The following is a 17,772-nucleotide window of genomic DNA, read 5'->3' on the forward strand; positions in this document are numbered from 1 at the left end:
ACACAAAGCTCAAATCTCCTGCTTCCCGAAACAGTAAAATACCGTGGTTCTCTGTTAATGACATAAGGCTTGTGTGTTACATTTAAGATCACAGACTCACAAAATCATCAAGGTTGGAAGAGACCTCCAAGATCACCTAGTCCAACCTCTGACCTAACACTAACAAGTCCTCCACTAAACCACATCACTAAGCTCTACACCTAAATGTCTTTTAAAGACCTCCAGGGATGGTGACTCAACCACTTCCCTGGGCAGCCCATTCCAATGCCTAACAACCCTTGCAGTAAAGAAGTTCTTCCTAACATCCAACCTAAACCTCCCCTGGCGCAATTCCCCCTCGTCCTGTCACCCGGCACGTGGGAGAATAGACCAACCCCTACCTCGCTACAGCCTCCTTTCAGGTACCTGTAGAGAGCGATAAGGTCGCCCCTGAGCCTCCTCTTCTCCAGGCTGAACAAGCCCAGCTCCCCCAGCCGCTCCTCGTAAGACTTGTTCTCCAGACCCCTCACCAGCTTGGTCGCCCTTCTCTGGACTCGCTCGAGCACGTCCATGTCCTTCCTGTAGCGAGGGGCCCAAAACTGAACACAGTACTCGAGGTGCGGCCTCACCAGAGCCGAGTACAGGGGCACAATCACTTCCCTCGACCTGCTGGCCACACTGCTTCTTATGCAGGCCAGGATGCTGTTGGCCTTCTTGGCCACCTGAGCACACTGCTGGCTCATATTCAGCCGACTATCAACCAGTACTCCCAGGTCCTGCTCTGCCAGGCAGCTTTCCAACCACTCATCTCCCAGCCTGTAGCTCCGCTTGGGGTTGTTGCGCCCCAGGTGCAGGACCCGGCACTTGGCCTTGTTGAACTTCATGCAGTTGACCTCAGCCCATCGGTCCAGCCTATCCAGATCCTCCTGCAGAGCCTTCCTGCCCTCGAGCAGATCGACACACACCTAACTTGGTGTCATCTGCAAACTTACTGAGGGTGCACTCGATCCCCTCATCCAGATCATCGATAAAGATATTAAAGAGGACCGGCCCCAGTACCGAGCCCTGGGGGACTCCACTAGTGACCGGCCTCCAACCAGATTTGACTCCATTCACCACAACTCTCTGGGCCCGGCCATCCAGCCAGTTTTTAACCCAACAAAGCGTACGCCAGTCCAAGCCGAGAGCAGCCACTTTATCGAGGAGAATGCTGTGGGAAACGGTGTCAAAAGCCTTACTGAAGTCAAGGTAGACCACATCCACAGCCTTCCCCTCATCCACTAAACATGTCACTTTGTCTTGAAGGAGATCAGGTTCGTCAAGCAGGACCTGCCTTTCATAAACCCATGCTGACTGGGCCTGATCGCCTGCTTGCCCTGCAAGTGCCCTGCAAATGTACCAGTGATAAACTATTTCAGTTGTATTACTTCTAGTTAGTTAAAACAAAGTACTTTTTTTTTTCGTTTTCAGAAAAAAAATGCTCTAAGTGGTTAAAAAAGATGTCTCTTTTTTTTTTTTTTTTGGGGGGGGGGGCGGGGGGCGGAATGGGCAGGGTATGCGGCAGGGAGTGGGGATGAAAATAGTGGAAAGTACTAATAATACTTACAGATTAAAGCAAGGGCCTTTCCTTTTCCTTCCAAAAGGCAAGTTCCTGGGCTCCTGCTAAGGCTACAGGAAGCCTCAGACTATTAACTTCTTCAGAAGAAAACGCATGTATTCAAGAGGCACCATGGCTAACACAGCATTGTTATGGGGTTTACAGCAGCAAAATGCTTTTCTCTTACTTTCACTGTTGCACCTTTATTTAACTTAATGTTACTTTTATTTATCAAACATTTTCTCATGTCATTAATGGTTACTGATATTGGTCTTGCTTGACACTCCTGCCACACAGGCAGCCACCAGAACTACCCTGGCTTCCTGGAGCAGCCCCTGGGCAATTCCCCCGGCAAGGCCCCGTTCAAACCAGTGCCTGGGCAGAGGCCACCTCCACCACCACCTCCCCCAGGCACAAATCTTAGCAGTGCTCAAGGGAACCCCCTGCTCTGCTCCCTCCGGGGTGCCCAGCCAGCCTCACCTGCGGTCACTCCGAATGAGGTGGCTGCTTTCAGAGATGTTACAAACTCGGACTCGGTTCAAATGGGCAAGAGCCCAGGTGAAAACCTCCTACCACCAATCTGATTCCCCCTACTAATGACAATGCTGGAAAGAAATTAACCAGAACAAACATCTACCTGAGGAAGAACAACTCTGCCCACTGTTCAGAGACCTTGTCATCTGAACGGTAACCTTCCGCCGCTTTTTTGTAAGCTTTTTCTAGTGGCTCCCATGCCTCCCCCAGGAATTGCAAAATCAAAACACACAGAAGTCATTTCTTAACCTGCAGAGCCAGCTTAGAAAAGTAACAACTGAAACAAATAACTTTTTTTCAAGAGCAGGCAATATTCTCATTTTGCCCCCTGCCACACACACACACACACATATACAATTTCCCTTTTGCTTTAAGAAAATTTTATTCATAAATCAGGAAAGCAGAGTAGTCCAGGGGAAAATAACATATAGGAGCACAAAAGACATATCTGTTATTGTAATAAAGATGTGCCCGTCTGAATATAGGCTAAGAACAGGATTCAGAATAATCAACCATATAAATGCAAAAGGAACTCCCATTTTTAAAGACTGCACTACAGACATATAAAACGCCATTTCTGACACCTTTACTTTGAAACCACTCCTCTGCCATTCCATTAATACGTTGATTTAGCCTTCATCTTCCCTTCAGAGCTGCCCTACTCTATTTAGTGTGATGTTATTAGGTTAAACATTGAGTTTTGGGGGGGAAAAAAAAATAAAAAATATATCCCAAGCCAGCAGCACAAAGAACACGGCAAGATTCTGGGGCTCTCATTCTGAAAATTTTTATGAGTTCTCCTCATAAGAAAAAATAATTCTTTCGTTGTTTCCAGGCTTATAAATGTACTCTGTGAGTCAGGCTATGACCTTTCAGGATGATGCAAGATCAGCAGTAATAAATCAAATTGTGACTTTGCTGACATGTCTGTAACTTTAGTGATTAATCCAACAAATAAACAATTTCTGCCTGGAAATACAGGAAAGAGTGTGGGATTCTCCTCCTGCTCTGTCCAGTTATAGCTGAACTCTGGAGGCAGTTTTGGTCCTACCAATTCTCACAGGACATTTGAAAAATGCCTGGGCAAAGGCTGAGGATTAAAGTCAACAGCAGATCCACCCATAATACATCATTAAAGAAAGAGAAGCTAATGAAGGCAAGAAAAAATATTCTTTTATTTATATGAATAGTTTGTTCCTTTGAACCGTTGCCCCATGCCAGATTCTCCACATTCTGTCCTTCTGCTTCACACTCCTAGAGTAGACTATGTACATTTTCCCCTGAGAGAAGCATTAGTTTTATCAGCACAGGTAAATCTAGCTCTGACATCAATCCACTCTTTTCCTGTCATTTTATTTTCTACTAGATCCTGCCCTTCCCATCCACACAAAGTTCAGCACTCAGGAGGAGCACGAGACCCTCTTCACACAACTCTTCTGGCTGGTATAGATATCCCAGAATCGTTCAGGTTGGAAAAGCCCTCTGAGATCACCTAGTCCAACCTGTAACCTGGTACTGAAGTCCACCACCAAACCATGCTACTAAGTTCTACATCTACATGCTTCTTGAAGACCACCAGGGCTGGTGACTCAGCCGCTTCCCCGGGCAGCCCGTTCCAACGCCGCACAACCCCTTCCGTAAAGAAATTTCTCCTGATATCCAATTGTATTTTAGAACGAAACAGAATCAAACCAGGATGATTTTGGTCACAGTTGGGTGCCAACCCATGAGTTAGTTATCTACAGCAATACCTACTGTAACCTCCCAGTCACTATGAAAGTGAAATCTGCCCAAGGCTCCAAAAACTGCCACTGTGCAGAGTCCTTTGAACCGACTTGAATGATAAGAGAAGAATTTCTTCCCGTGAGCTATTAATAGACCAGCACTCCATACTCAGAATGCTGATTTCCAGAGCTCAACAGAAAGAAAACTGTGAGTGCATCCAATTTGATTAGCTGCCCAGAATTTAACATTTAATGCTGGTATACAGAGGAAATAATACACCACAGCTGCCAAATATATAATCTTGCTTCTAGAGAATCAACGGGATTTGGACTTCAGGTTTTCTTTACACTGCTCCACAGTGATTCAAAAATTGGTATTCTGCTCTGTGGTATTGAGGAAAGGATATAGACCACTGCTTTTGTATTTCTTGTACAAATCTCAGTTGATTTGTGGGGTGTTTGTCCTGCACAGATACCAAAGTATAATGAAGAGAACAATACCAAAGTGTTTCAGCGACTAGAAGGCTTTCTTGCCATGCAGTTATTTTGGTTTTAACTTATGTGAACAATTGTAAGGTGGAAAGGTAGTTACACTGATAGCCCACCACAACCATGTTATTTACTCTAGAACTTAGTGAAATCACTGCATGAGAAAATATTTCACTGGAATCTTTTCAGAAGCAAAATTAAAGCTAAAATCAGGTTATTATAAATAATTACATTTGGAATTAATTCTGTTCTTGAACCATTTAGCTTCACATTTGAAGTCTTTCTACACAGCCACAAAACAGATGTGTTCTTTTTAAAACTAAAGAAAACAGATTCTTGGGACTTGAAGGAATACCAAAAACACCCCCCTACACTCTCCCCCTCCCCCAAGCAGAAAAAACAACAGTGCTGGGAGACCAGCAACAACATTTTGAGAGTTGCAAAAACTATCGTCTACCCAACGAGTCAGACTGATGAAAAGTAGAGATTCTCTCCTTGGGAAACATCCATTGCTTAGCTTTGCAAACCTGACATGGGAATTAGCTACACTATAACCTCAAACGAAAACATTTTAAAAATTTCCACATATGATGGTGTTTAGAGTGTAAGGAACATTTGTTAAGGTGCAGGATCACATCATGAAGTTTCCAGACATAAAGACCCTTTGTTTGTGGGTGAGAAGACTACTTAAGCAAGCATATCAGTCTAACTCCTCTATAATAAATTAAGAATGTTCTCTTCCCTGAGAGTGCTTGAAAGTTGGGTGACAGAAGCAGCACTGAATTTTTGCAACAGAATGAGAGGGCAGAAAGCTGCCTGGCTAACCTGTACTCCCTGTAAACCTTTGAAACCTTATAGTTAGAGCAACTCAAGTGGAAGCCCCAGTATAGAAGAGAATTGATGCTAAGTCTCTAGAGACTTTCCCGTAGACAGACCCTGACCAGAAAATGAACTGAAGCTCTTGGGAGGAATGTAAGCTACTCAAAGCCAATGAGAATACCTCTGACGGGAAAGCTCCTAAACTGGGTCATTCTTGATCCATTGCTTCTAAAGCCTCAAACATAAATATCTTTATAGCTGTCTTTCCTGGCTCTCCTCCAGGTTCCTCTTCTTCTGGCACTTGTGCTTTTCTTCTGCCCTTTCATATCTCCCAGCTAGAATGGAAACAGGAAGAAAAGGAAATATTAACATGGCCGGACAAACGAATGACAGGAGCTTCATTACAATAGAGATTTGGGGCTGTGGGGAATGACTTCAAGGGATTTCAGCTTATTTGTTCTTCTTTCACAACTGAAGTTCTCTTTGCTCTTTTATGAAGTAAGTGATTGTATATGTAAGGCTAGATTTATTTTGTACTTCATTCATGAAAAGATTAGCAGGGGAAAACAGCCAATGGCGACACTGTGAAAATTTAGTAAAATGCACGCACATCACCACCACTACTATATAGTCCAACAAACTACAGGTGATGGCAACTTGTTTACACGTTTTATCCTGGGAATGGATTAAAAAGTTTTTTTCTCCTCCGGAGTATCTTTACATTAAATGATCAGAACTAATTAAGAGATGTTTGTTAAGAAGGCAAATGAAAAAACCAAGACCAATTCTTACCCCAGTTCTCCCTTTTAAGATCTGTTCTTGCTTCTTAGTTCTTCTGTTCCATTACCAAAGTCAATCCACACCTTCCTTTTGCAAATGAACCCAAACCCCTAATTGCTGAGAACAGAGACTTTAAAAGGGAGTGCAGACCTTCGAGAACAAAATTGATGTTACTTCTGACCACTCTCAGACTGGATTACTAAATTATATTACCCTGCTCGCCAACTATGCTAACAATCCAGGCATAATGTGGATAGAGTGCACTTGCTGTGAAACAGCTAAGCTTCTAGTCGTCACATTGATAGCAAACACAAACCTCAAAATCAGAAAGTCGTTTTTAAAAAGTGCATCCAGCTAACATCTTCCTTTTCCTTATTTCTTTTACACAGAATAACAAAGCTCTTCTCCTCAATATCTCAGTTGATTTGTTATACAAAACCTAATGTTCGCTCTGGTAAACATACTTTCCAGCACATATAGACATAAAGAGTCAAACTGACACAGCAATCATTTAAAAGTTAACAACAGATTTATTTATTTAATCCTCCTTTACACACATAAAAAATTTAAAATACATGCTTAATGTATGATTGTCTTTACATTTGAAATCAGACTCCTTTCAGAACTCTGAAACCCAGTTTAAGACATCACTGAAAGTCTGGCTTACAGCATCCAAAATCGGGCATCCAAAAATTAAGACAAATGAATTTCACTAACTCCTTGACCACGGTGCTTAAATTAAAAGGCATTATTTGACTATGTTAGAGATGCAATATACCTGTATATACATTTCTGCTCTTCTACTGCCTAGCTGACTCGACCAAGATTGGTCTTGCTGTAGTAGGCATTGACCCAACAAAAGAGACTCTACCAATAAACAAGCTCAGACAATGGATGGGAGGCAAAGATGACGTGACTTACTGTGACTTCACTGGAGGTCTGTGGTACAGCCCGTGTCCTGTCTCAATCCTTCTTTCCATGTTTATGACAATTATGGAGAGGACAAAGTTTCTTTAAATAAAGAAGTGCTTTTAAAACTCACTTCATACTGTGAAAGCTGGAACATAACATTTTGGCTTCAAAAATTTATGAAGCCACAATCACTTACTATTATAGCAACAGAATAATTTAAAAACAGTAATTTGGTCATATTCTGAAACAACATACCACTACGTACCCTTATAGCCAAAAAAGACAGCCTCCTCCTGATGCTCAAGTATATAATCTATACCACTGACTTTTAAATCACATCCTTTTTCATGCACTCAGATCAACAGGTATGTTATTAGTCACTGTTCCTAGCTGATTTTTAAGCATTGTGTATCTTGACATTATCCATCAGAATCTCTTAATGACATTTCCAAATACCAACAGCAGGAAGCTAAATTAAGTAATGGATACTATTGTTGGAAATGAAACTTTAATATCTCCAGCAACAGAGAAACGCTGTGTGCACACATGTTGACTTGCTCCCTCCTTCTCCCTTGCAAATCTGAGCAAACAGCTACAAAGAAGCCAGTCTCGGTTTGCAATGTTTCACTGCTGAACACTGCCGAATTCCTATTCAACAAAGTACAGTTAGCAAGGAGCTGAGATGCCTTACTCCTGTGGTTTTTGAGAGCACTAGTCTCTCAAAAGCATATGAGCCAGCTACGTTCCACACACTAGCTGCTGCCCAGCAGGGCTCATGGGGCAGAACATGAACAGCTCACTCACTCCTAGTACTACACTAGATAAAATCACATATACTGTCTAGTTCAGCATGCAAGAGACATACAACAGCAAACATTTGAATTAAAGTGGAGAAAAACTGTTTTCATGTTATGTCTGAGTGACCAAGTAATTGTAATGTTGTTACATTTATACCATCTATCATCTCAAAGCATTCTGACTTAGTACTAATAATAATACATAACTATTGCTCTAATAGCCACTGGGTGGAACTTGAGTAGGAGTTTTTCAATAACAGCATGCAGTACCCTGCACAAGGGTCATTTAGAAAATGAAGGATCCAAAGGAAATTGAACAGTAACTTCAGGAAGAGAGGATGAAATAATAATTAAAAAAAAAATAAGAATCACCAAGCCATCTACATTATTAAAAACAAAACCCTACGAAGACATATATAACCTGGGGTTTTTTTTAGGACTTTGGTTTAGCATCTTATTTAAAAAATAACTTTAGTGATGCAGTTCTTAACAGTGCCAAAGTTTGAGATGGACTGAGATAATCAGAAGAAAGACCATAACCTACAGTAGCCACTAACACCACCTCCCTGAACACATGGGCTTTCTCTGCATTTTCCTTTAAAGTGCAGCCACAATGGCATTGTCTACTCAGTGAGAACTGATACAACCGAAGCAGAGCCAAAATGACTCTGCTGTACTCTGCAGCCTCTGTTGTACTGGTGCCTATGAAGTCCCAAAGCTGTTACTATTTAAACAAAAGAACAGTGATCCTTTGTGCGTGACAATAATAAATAAATGCAACTCTTTTATAGCCCGTCCCATAACACTAGGAATAAATGACCTAGACAGACATCCAACTCCCCGCATTCCTCCGATGACAACAATTCCTGACATGACTCCTCACGGTTAGCAGCCAGCTCCTGCAGTGACATCAGGGGAGTTGCGTCCGAGGAAGAAATGCAGCTGCTGAGGGTCCCCCCCCCCGGGCCTGCTGCAACCGGCGCTCCTGCCTGTCTGCAGACACTCTGCTAAGAAGCAAACCTTACTCTAGGTCCTCCTATTTTACTTACATATATACATGATGATATCACTGAAAAATATCAGCTACAGGGACATAAACACTGAAATCTACCAAGAATCTCCTGTGGTATAAATACAAGCTACTGAGAGCAGCAAGGGAGAGCCACTTAGAACTGCAGTTTAGCCAGTAGTATAAAACATTTCTTTTGTTTGCACTACTTCCAGAATACTAATGGAAAATCCTGCTCAGGCCTTTTCCGTTTCCCCCCTCTTCCTTTCTCAACATATCAGCAGTGAATTAAGAATGCTTTATACCAACAGAACTCTCCTAATGCCTAATTACAGTGATTTCATTCACAAATACCTTGCGTAGAAGTGCCAATCTTCTAAGTAAACTTCAGTATTGGTAATTTCAATGATTCGAAAGGATAAAACACTCAGTGTGGTTAGTTGTAATAGCAAGGCTGCCTTAGATAACTAAACCTCCTCATTTCACCCTCACCCTCCCCCCAAACAAAAACAAAACAAAAAACAATTATGCAAGTATTAAAAGAAAAAAACAACAGTCCCTATTTAGGAAACAGGCAATCCAAACAAAAGTTGCCAGTGATGTCATTTCATTTATACATTGCCTGAGTCACAGGTTCCTGAGGAAGTGGTAACACCTACAGAATTACTGTATGAAAGTCAGACTTTTAAGCACAAAATGAAAACAGAGACATTTAAAGACAAAGCAAAACCCTCAAGCAAATTATACCTACTTTATAGATTTCCTTTCCTCTTATCCAAATTTGAAAGAGATTTTACACTAAAAATTAATTTGTTTGTCCATCCACACACCCCTCCCCTACCAGCAAGGGGCAGAATGGGGCTGGGGAGGAAATAAAGCAAAAAGAGATGATGAAAAAAATGAGGGCAGCAATTTACTGCTGTCAAAAACCAGAGGTTCAAACGCAGCCAGAATGGGCCAGACTTGGAAGCTCCGTTGCCCTCGCTGTTCTTCCAAGTCTATACTGACATGATGCGGCAACAATTTTAGCAGCATTTCTCCACACGGTTTTAGCCCATACTGGTTTTGATTTAGAAAGTAGAATTATGACAGAAATGAGAAGACAGCTTGTATTTCAAATGCACCAAACTCCTTTAGCACTCCCTCATCTTGGCAGGGATGCATAAACTGAAGTTTTTTAAGCGCGCACACACATTAGACCAAAAGAGAAAGTGAGGAAAACATTAGTGGCCTCCTCTGTATGAAAGAAACCAGAATAACGCCTCCCATTTCTTACTTATGTACTGCATAATACGAGTTCACTAAATCTAGAAATGAATTGTTCTGTTGAGATCACAGAAAAAATCAAATGTCCCAGTGCTAAAATGTAAACTGAAGTTGCACACAAGCCTGAATTTTCGAATGCCTAAAGAGTCCTTTAAGAACAGAAAGTAACTGTATGGGAAAGGAGAGAAGTTACAAATTAATTAAATTTAATTAAAAAATTAAAATTAAATTTAAAAAATTGAATTAAATTAAAAAAAAATTGAATTAAAAAAGCACACCTTTATTTGCAGCAGTAAAACACTTTGTGTATGCTGCTGCCTTCCTGTTAGCTTGCTAAAATATTTTATTAATAAATAATCTGAATTTTCTAGCACTTAAAATGAAATGCATGTGTGCACGTGACCTCCAGTTCCAGAGGCAAAGCATTGTACATTATATCAATGTACTATATAGCTCTCTATTGGCAAAACAAGTTGAAACGGGCATTTAGACTGCTACAGGAAATGGGAACACAAAGTGAACTCCATGCCAGGAAACCTAACACATTTGTGTTAGAACTCTTGACTGCCCCCTTTTATTCCCAAGTCCAAGGAAGTGCCTGCAAGAAGGTACAACTGTGAGTGAGCACTGCCTGACTAAACAAGAAAAAAAAACATGCTATTCATATGCAAAATTCAGACAAACAGCTGACGGAAGCTTTGACTATCTTGTTAAAGAATGGCCAAAATAATTCCATCAGATTTGAAAAAATGCTATGGTGAAGTTGCCATTGGCAGACACTGTATTGTCAGTTACTGACGGCAGCTATTTGTATCTGAAATTATAGATGGTTGGAGTACACCTCTGCATCCTTATCCTGCGGTGAGATCATTTAAACTGGAAAACCAGAGGAAAAATTTGCTGCTCTACGATAGAGAATACCTTAACGTATATCACGTCATTGCTACTTCAGTGTGTTGCTATTAATTCTTATAGAAGTAGCTTCAGTTTCCCTTTTGCAGCGCCGATTTAATTTGCCAGGTTAAAATAATCCTCAAGTGACTCACTCAGAAGACTTCACTATAACCTGGACAAAGCACCAGTCATTAGCTGGTGGAAGAATAAGGACTGCTGAATTTCAGCTACTGTACTTAAAAGAAAAGTGGCTACAAATTAGCCCAAGCCACAGCCTATTTTGGTTAGCACTGCATGACTTCAAACAATCCTCAACAATACTTCAACAAAACAATGGGGCAGAGCAACAGATTAGTTCCTTTGACCTGGGATAACTGCAAACAAAAAACAGAGCTATTCTTTGCCAAGTGTATATATATATATATATATATATCCAATTTCTGTACATTTTACATTTTTTACAGCTGGGGAATTAATAATAATAATTAAAAAAAAAAAAGCAGGGACTGTTAACCTCTCTGTGTCAACCTAGTAGCAGCACTATCACCAAGCAGGAAGCCCTTCAGTCCCTCCATTCATCGGTCACTGCTCACTGTAAATCACCACTGTCAGTGGTAGTGGACTAAAAGGTGTGGTTTATTGATAATAAAGGAGACTGAAAACATTCTTCGTCAATAAACAGTGTTGTGTTTTTGTTTTGTTTTGTTCTGTTTTTTTATTCCAAAACCTGTTAAGTGCTGTACAAATAAGAAAAACTTTGAAAAAATGATTACACTGGATAGCTGAAGTGCTAATAGGTAAAGTCTGTATTAATCTCAAACCTAAAGCACTACCTGTATGGTTCCGCAGTATTTTTAAACACCGTAAGGGCTCTGGAGAAAGTCCAGGCAACTGGAAGGGAAAGAGATCTGGAACTGAAATGGGACAGGTAGGCAGGTTTTTCACAGATTAGGAATTTACACATTGACAGACTGAGACAGTCCAAAGTTCTTCTAGTGTGGCATTTCTGTCTTTTTTAACTGTTAATTCAGGTGCTCTAAAAGAGAAAAGGTGCACAAAACCCTCCAGAAGGAAAAGTTTCATTTTGGTATGATACACAAAAGCAGAACATCTGCACTGAAAATTATTATTATTAATAATAATAATAATAAAATAAAATAAAACAAAAAACAATTAAGGAAGTCTTGTCAAAAGATTTGGGAAAACATGATAAGAGGCTTAGGACATCTTTCAGACTATGTTTCTTAGGAAGTCTGATGAAGTTTACCATGTCACAAATATTTTTTTATGGCTCTCTTTGTAATATAGATGCTTATTATAGATGCTTATTTGTTTCTAAGGAAAGTATTGCATTATTATTTAAAAACAAAAAAAAAAAAAAAGAAAAAACTAAAACTTCGGGTGTAAAAATTGGGAAAGTAGCAAGAAAAAATCCTACCATCCAGCTGTTCATGCTCTCGTCAGCTTTTGAGTACTTGTAATGCAAAGTTCACACAGCAAACGCTGAACCACTGAACAGAATAAGAATGGCTATTGGCACCGCGTGGAGGACTGGCTGGACTTGCACTGCACAACAGAGATGTCTTCAACTGGCAGAATGACAAGAAAGTTTTAATTATGTGTTGGCTTGTGACATATTTAGATTTTCAAGAATGTGAGCTATCCTTCCTATTCCCATAGGAGAGTTAGGACTCTCCTTGAACTCTTAAGATATGGTTATACTCTGAAGAGAAACCATATGAAATACACTCATGGATTCTGTCATGGCTCTTAACGGTTCCATAAGAAACAGGCAGAGCTGTTCTTGATCCCAAAAACTGGTATCAGAAGGTTAGTGATTGTTTCACACATTATCGACATTATTGGGAATCCTGCAGACCAAAAACTACTCTCAGTCACATCTCAGCAATCTGACTCTTTATGATCCAGCTTGAAAAGAGGATGAAAATTCAAAGGCAAGTCAGGAACTGCGCATGACCCAACGCTGTGCCAGAGTAGTGCAATGATGAACTAGATATTAGCAATTCCAATTAAAAGAATAGCTAATACACATTCAGTACGAGGGAGAAACAACAGTGATATAACATGATCCTAATTATAGAATACTAAACAATAGCAGAGTAAAAAGTTCAGAAACACACAAAACCCATATCAGTAAAAGTTTTCTACCACAGTATAAGTAAGAAATTAAAGGAAGAGGGAAATTACAAATGACAAGTGAGAAACTACAAGAAACCACTTATACATGGAAAAATATGCACTTTAGCTACTACTTCTATTGCATATATTTAAGGTTCCATACCTTGGTGACTTTCTAGACCATGTCTGGAACATCATGAATCTTTCTGCATGGATCTAAGTGTTGTTTACACATTTGTGCCCCTTCTCCCTTGTAGAACTTGTTGAAGGCTTCAGACTCAAACTAGCCCCATGCTCCATGGAGCACATTCTTATGTGGGCTAAACCCCCTACTGCATACAATTTTACTGGCAATTTACACCTAACATAAAGGGCATGCCCTAAGTGAAATTTATTCCAGATCAACAGACTAAGACACAGGCAAAGAGGATTTAACAGCAGATTGTGAAAGCAAGGATGAAAGCAAGTGAGGGTCTTAAAGGACTCAGATAATTTCAAGTTCCTCATTTTAAGAATGTGGTGCTACTCCATAACAAATCCTAGACTTCAGCCACCAAAACACATTGAAGAGATAGCACACAATAAAAATTCTGGACAGTAAAAGCATTAAAACAAAATGGAAGCTATTTGTTCCATGAGATTTTATAGTATTCAAACACAAAAATGATGTCAACAGCTCTCCATCAAGATCTGTCGTCTTCTAACAGTATTAAATGGCTTTCCAGATGTGAGATATAGGTGTCATATTTGCGTTCTCTGAGATACGGTCCCAAACACACTGCCATGTAATGCCATTACATTTCTGTTAGATAGCTTAGAAAGAAGAGTAGGTTCCTCTGAGGCTGTTCATTCCCTCTTCCCAACAGATTTGGTTTACTCCTGGGGAGCCATGGTGGCTGCTGGGTTGTACAGCAAAAAGATGAATCTGGGCTCTTCAGCACTGCCTAGGAAGTCATGGCAGAACAAATACAACTCCTACCTACTCCACGAAGAAAGGTCAAAGTTTAGCTTCTACTAAACAGCAGTATCTGCAGCTGAAGGGGCTGTGCCAAAATCCTGCCATTAAAGTACACACAAGCCAGTAAATAAACATGTTTATCTGTTAATGGTATTTGAATTTGAATGGTAATGGAAATGTTAATGGTATTTCATTTGAATGTATTCTCATGATTTCTCACTCAGTAAATGCCTAGACATTGAATAAAAGCAAAATAAGAACAATTTTGGTCCACAAGGAGAAAGAAAACAACATTAAAGTTAGACAACGGAAGTTATTCTAAGTCACACTGAAGTGTTTCTGAACATCAGAGACATCTGGGAAGCATATGTACAGGAAGCAGCTCAGCCTCAGAGAATTGTATGTTACTGAAATTAGAGAGGTAAGGAAACATCATATTAACCCTGAGTTCTGAACTTTTAGATCTTGCATACTTCTGCAATTAAATAGATATTTCAATGTAAAGATGCAATGTAACCTTAACAGGATAATCAAAGTTTTACGTATTTAAAATAATGATTAATGCTTATCAGATTTCTGAAAGATGTCTAGTTTTGAAGTTTCAGGTAATCAAAAACTGCAGAAGACTCTTACACTCTACACTCAGCAACTCCAAAAGATAAAAATGAGATGATTCCCTTTAAAATATCCTGATACTTGCAAATGATTCCAGTTGAACTACAGAAATGCAAATCAGCAAATCATTTGACTTCATAAGTAATTCTGTATATTAACAAACTGCTTTAAAACAGACATGGCATGTTATCAATCTTATTAATCATTAACTAACCACCAAAAGATCAGCTTCCTATGGTTATTAGTCTTTTTTAAAAAAAAAATTGATTCATATACAAATTACATTGAAGTCAGCTAAACAGGACATTCCCTTAAAGCTACTTAAGTAATCACATAAATGTTATTAATATAATAGTTACAAGAAATACAAACAATAAATAAGTATTGTAGACACTTAATGCAAACCTCAGCATGTTTCAATGAATCTTCTTTTATGAATGGAATACAGGAGTCGCAGATATCCTTGCTTTTAGGTGAATTTGACCTGACAGAACTTCCTCCGATGTGGAGTAAGAGAGAAGCTGTGAAATTATCTGCACCAGATATTCAGAGCTTATGTTAAGGAAGGAACTAAAATAAACTGAAATAATTGGATTTACCAACTAGTTTTCATAATATATACAGGAGATAAAAATTGCCAGATAAAGCGATTTGCATTTTTTTGGAGCAAGATAGTCCAGAGTCTCCACAACATAAAGCCATAAAACGGGTTTCAAATATACTTCTAAAATGCATTGCAAGATAAAAAACAATAGATTCAATTTTGTAGTAAGGTGCTTTGATATTTTACTTTTTTTTTTTTTTAACAAATTCTTGAGAATCCATCAAGGAATCTCATACTACTGTTTGTGATCAGCCATATTTGTGAAGCTATTCCTGATGCCACAAAAATTGAAATACTTAAAATCCAGCCAAAATGACAATCAGAATTGGTGTCTATTAACACCTGTAAAATAGCATATGACAGCACTCAAGAATGGCAGTTAGAGAACCAATGTCTTATTTCAGTTAAGAATTTCTCTGCAAGTTTTTACTGAATCAGTGAATCACCTTTAAAGCAAGTTTTACTACATAATAGCGCATTCTCTAAGCTTCAGAGGAGACTAATCTTGATACAAACACATTTTGGTCTTTCCTGTGTAAATGTAAGTCCAACCATGTTTTTTTCCTTAGCGTGAAATTATGAGATCTTTACATAGAATAACACCTCCATTGACACAGGTAAGAACAATCATACTAAAACAAAGAAAAGGGAAATAATGAATACGTACTTTCAAAGAGCAAGCAATGTGGCATAGGCTGTACATATAGGTTCTTACCTACTCCTGCTCTCCTTTAAATAAAGGTGCAGTTTAATACCCAGCAGCAGAATATTCTCAATCTCAATAATAAGTTCTAACTAGTTCTAGCTACAGGGGTATAAAAGTAAAGATGAAAAAAAGGACATTTAGACATGCTGCTTAGACATGTCTGTTAACAAAGAAAATAAAAACTGGAACAAATAAAACACCAAACTTTACTTAAGCAGCATATTTTATACATAAACCAAAAAAACAAAAAAAAAAAAGAGAGAAGAAGAAATTTAAACATAACCACATTGCTTTGGTTATTTACATGATAAAAATGAAAATAAGAAGAGTTATATCCATAACAGACTGTTTTTACGGTGAAGATATCCATGTCACTATGTGGTTTATAGTTCATATTTGTAGCAGTCAGAATAGGTAAGCAATCATTAACTTGTCAAATAACAGATAAAAGGCAGCACTGCAGTCCAAAGTAGGTCATCTTCCACCTTATTCAGCTGATTTTCAGACTGTTTCGTCATCACTCATATCCCAGATCTGCAAGAGAATGAAGTGTAACTTTAGTTTGTGGAGTTCAAATATGCTTTTAATATACCTTTATAAAATTAGTATTACTATTTAAAAGGATGAATAAATAACATTTACGGACTGTTGACTAGTGTTCTTCTCTTCTCGGTGTTCTTCTCTTAACAACCTACATGGCACTCACTATTTCGGCGGTGTTTTTCAGCTTACTTTTCAGCATTTGTTCCTGAACTGTCAGATAGGCTATTTGCTATTTATTATCACTTACAGTAAGCAGCAGAGCAAAAACCAGACATTTAGTTTTGTTTTTCTGATTCATTAGCACACACTTGATTGGATAATAAAATAAATAGCATACTTTACTAGAAACTGCAGAAAATTTTTCAAGACGCTCATGAAGAACTAGTTGTTCTCCAATACAACATTTTTCGCCCAAATATTAGATCTCATAATTGGCAACATAAAGATGAAAAGCTAAGTAAAAAGTTGTTCTTTTTATTTGTTTTAAAACGTTTTATTGTTTAAAAAAAAAATCAAAAATTTACACAGATTACTTCTGCAGTTCTATATAACTGTACTTTTATTTTGCTACTTGGCCATGTTCAGTGAGCATCTGTAGATTGGGGGAAAAAAGTATTTTCACAGAACACCAAGGAATCTGGCATCCTTATGAACATACTGAAGTGAGGGTTACAAATTCATACCAGTTACCAAGGAGCAGAATGCATGACCTTAGGAAAAATATAGGGACTTGAAAGCAAAACTGGTTGAAAAAAAATCAAATGTGACCATATTCTGAATATATTCTACAAACTTTTTCTTCTGGAGAAATGTGGGTGCTCACAAAAGGTTTTTATGATTTTTTTTGAGGTTTAGTTCACGGCAAATACCCTCTTACCCTCTTTCCAGTTGGCAGGGCTTGTAGTAGCTTGGGATCAGGACTAAGACAGGTACAGAGCTTTCAGCTGGATTTGGCTCTGACCTGCTTGGTTCTGATCATCTGAACAGAGCTAGCTCATCTCTGCCAGCAAAAAGCCACCCATATGTAGACATTTCTTCAGGATCATTCAAACTCTTGTAAAACCTTTCAGAGTTCAACACAACAAAATGGTATAACAGAAAACTTTACAATCGAGAACACAGAGATAATGATGGTACATCACGTCTGGGTAAGATTTAAACTTTTTTATACCAATACATTAATTCTGTTTGTAGCATTAGCTTGCTTTAAAATTGTGTATTCTACCTCCCAATAAAAAGTACCAAGATGTGTAAAGGTACCAAGATGTGTTCATGGCTGGTCTGCACACATATTGGTGTTAGACAAATAACCACACACAACCACATTTCTGGACAGGTGACAAAGAATACTTACCTATAGTTTTAGTAAAAACCTTCATGATAAAATGTGATATTTCTGGAATTTGA

General features: G+C 38.8%; 1 protein-coding gene across 8 annotated transcripts in view; it reads right to left on the minus strand.

Annotated features, from left to right (window-relative positions):
* Positions 1-17,772, minus strand: part of ATG7 (autophagy related 7) — a 126,026-nt gene that overhangs the window by 7,419 nt on the left and 100,835 nt on the right. For 6 of the 8 annotated variants that reach the window (XR_014571749.1, XR_014571750.1, XR_014571751.1 and 3 more), the window contains one exon: positions 6,430-16,356. Coding sequence is in view for 3 of the 8 variants with exons in the window: in XM_083796542.1 (XP_083652668.1) it covers positions 16,324-16,356 (33 nt within the window). In the remaining 5 variants the exon portion in view is untranslated. Of the gene's footprint in view, positions 1-6,429; positions 16,357-17,772 lie in introns of those variants that run through there. The other 2 variants (XR_014571747.1, XR_014571748.1) reach the window with 2 other exon arrangements.

Source organism: Anser anser, assembly GCF_964211835.1.
Source record: "Anser anser genome assembly, chromosome: 12".
NCBI classification, from domain to species: Eukaryota; Metazoa; Chordata; class Aves; order Anseriformes; family Anatidae; genus Anser; species Anser anser.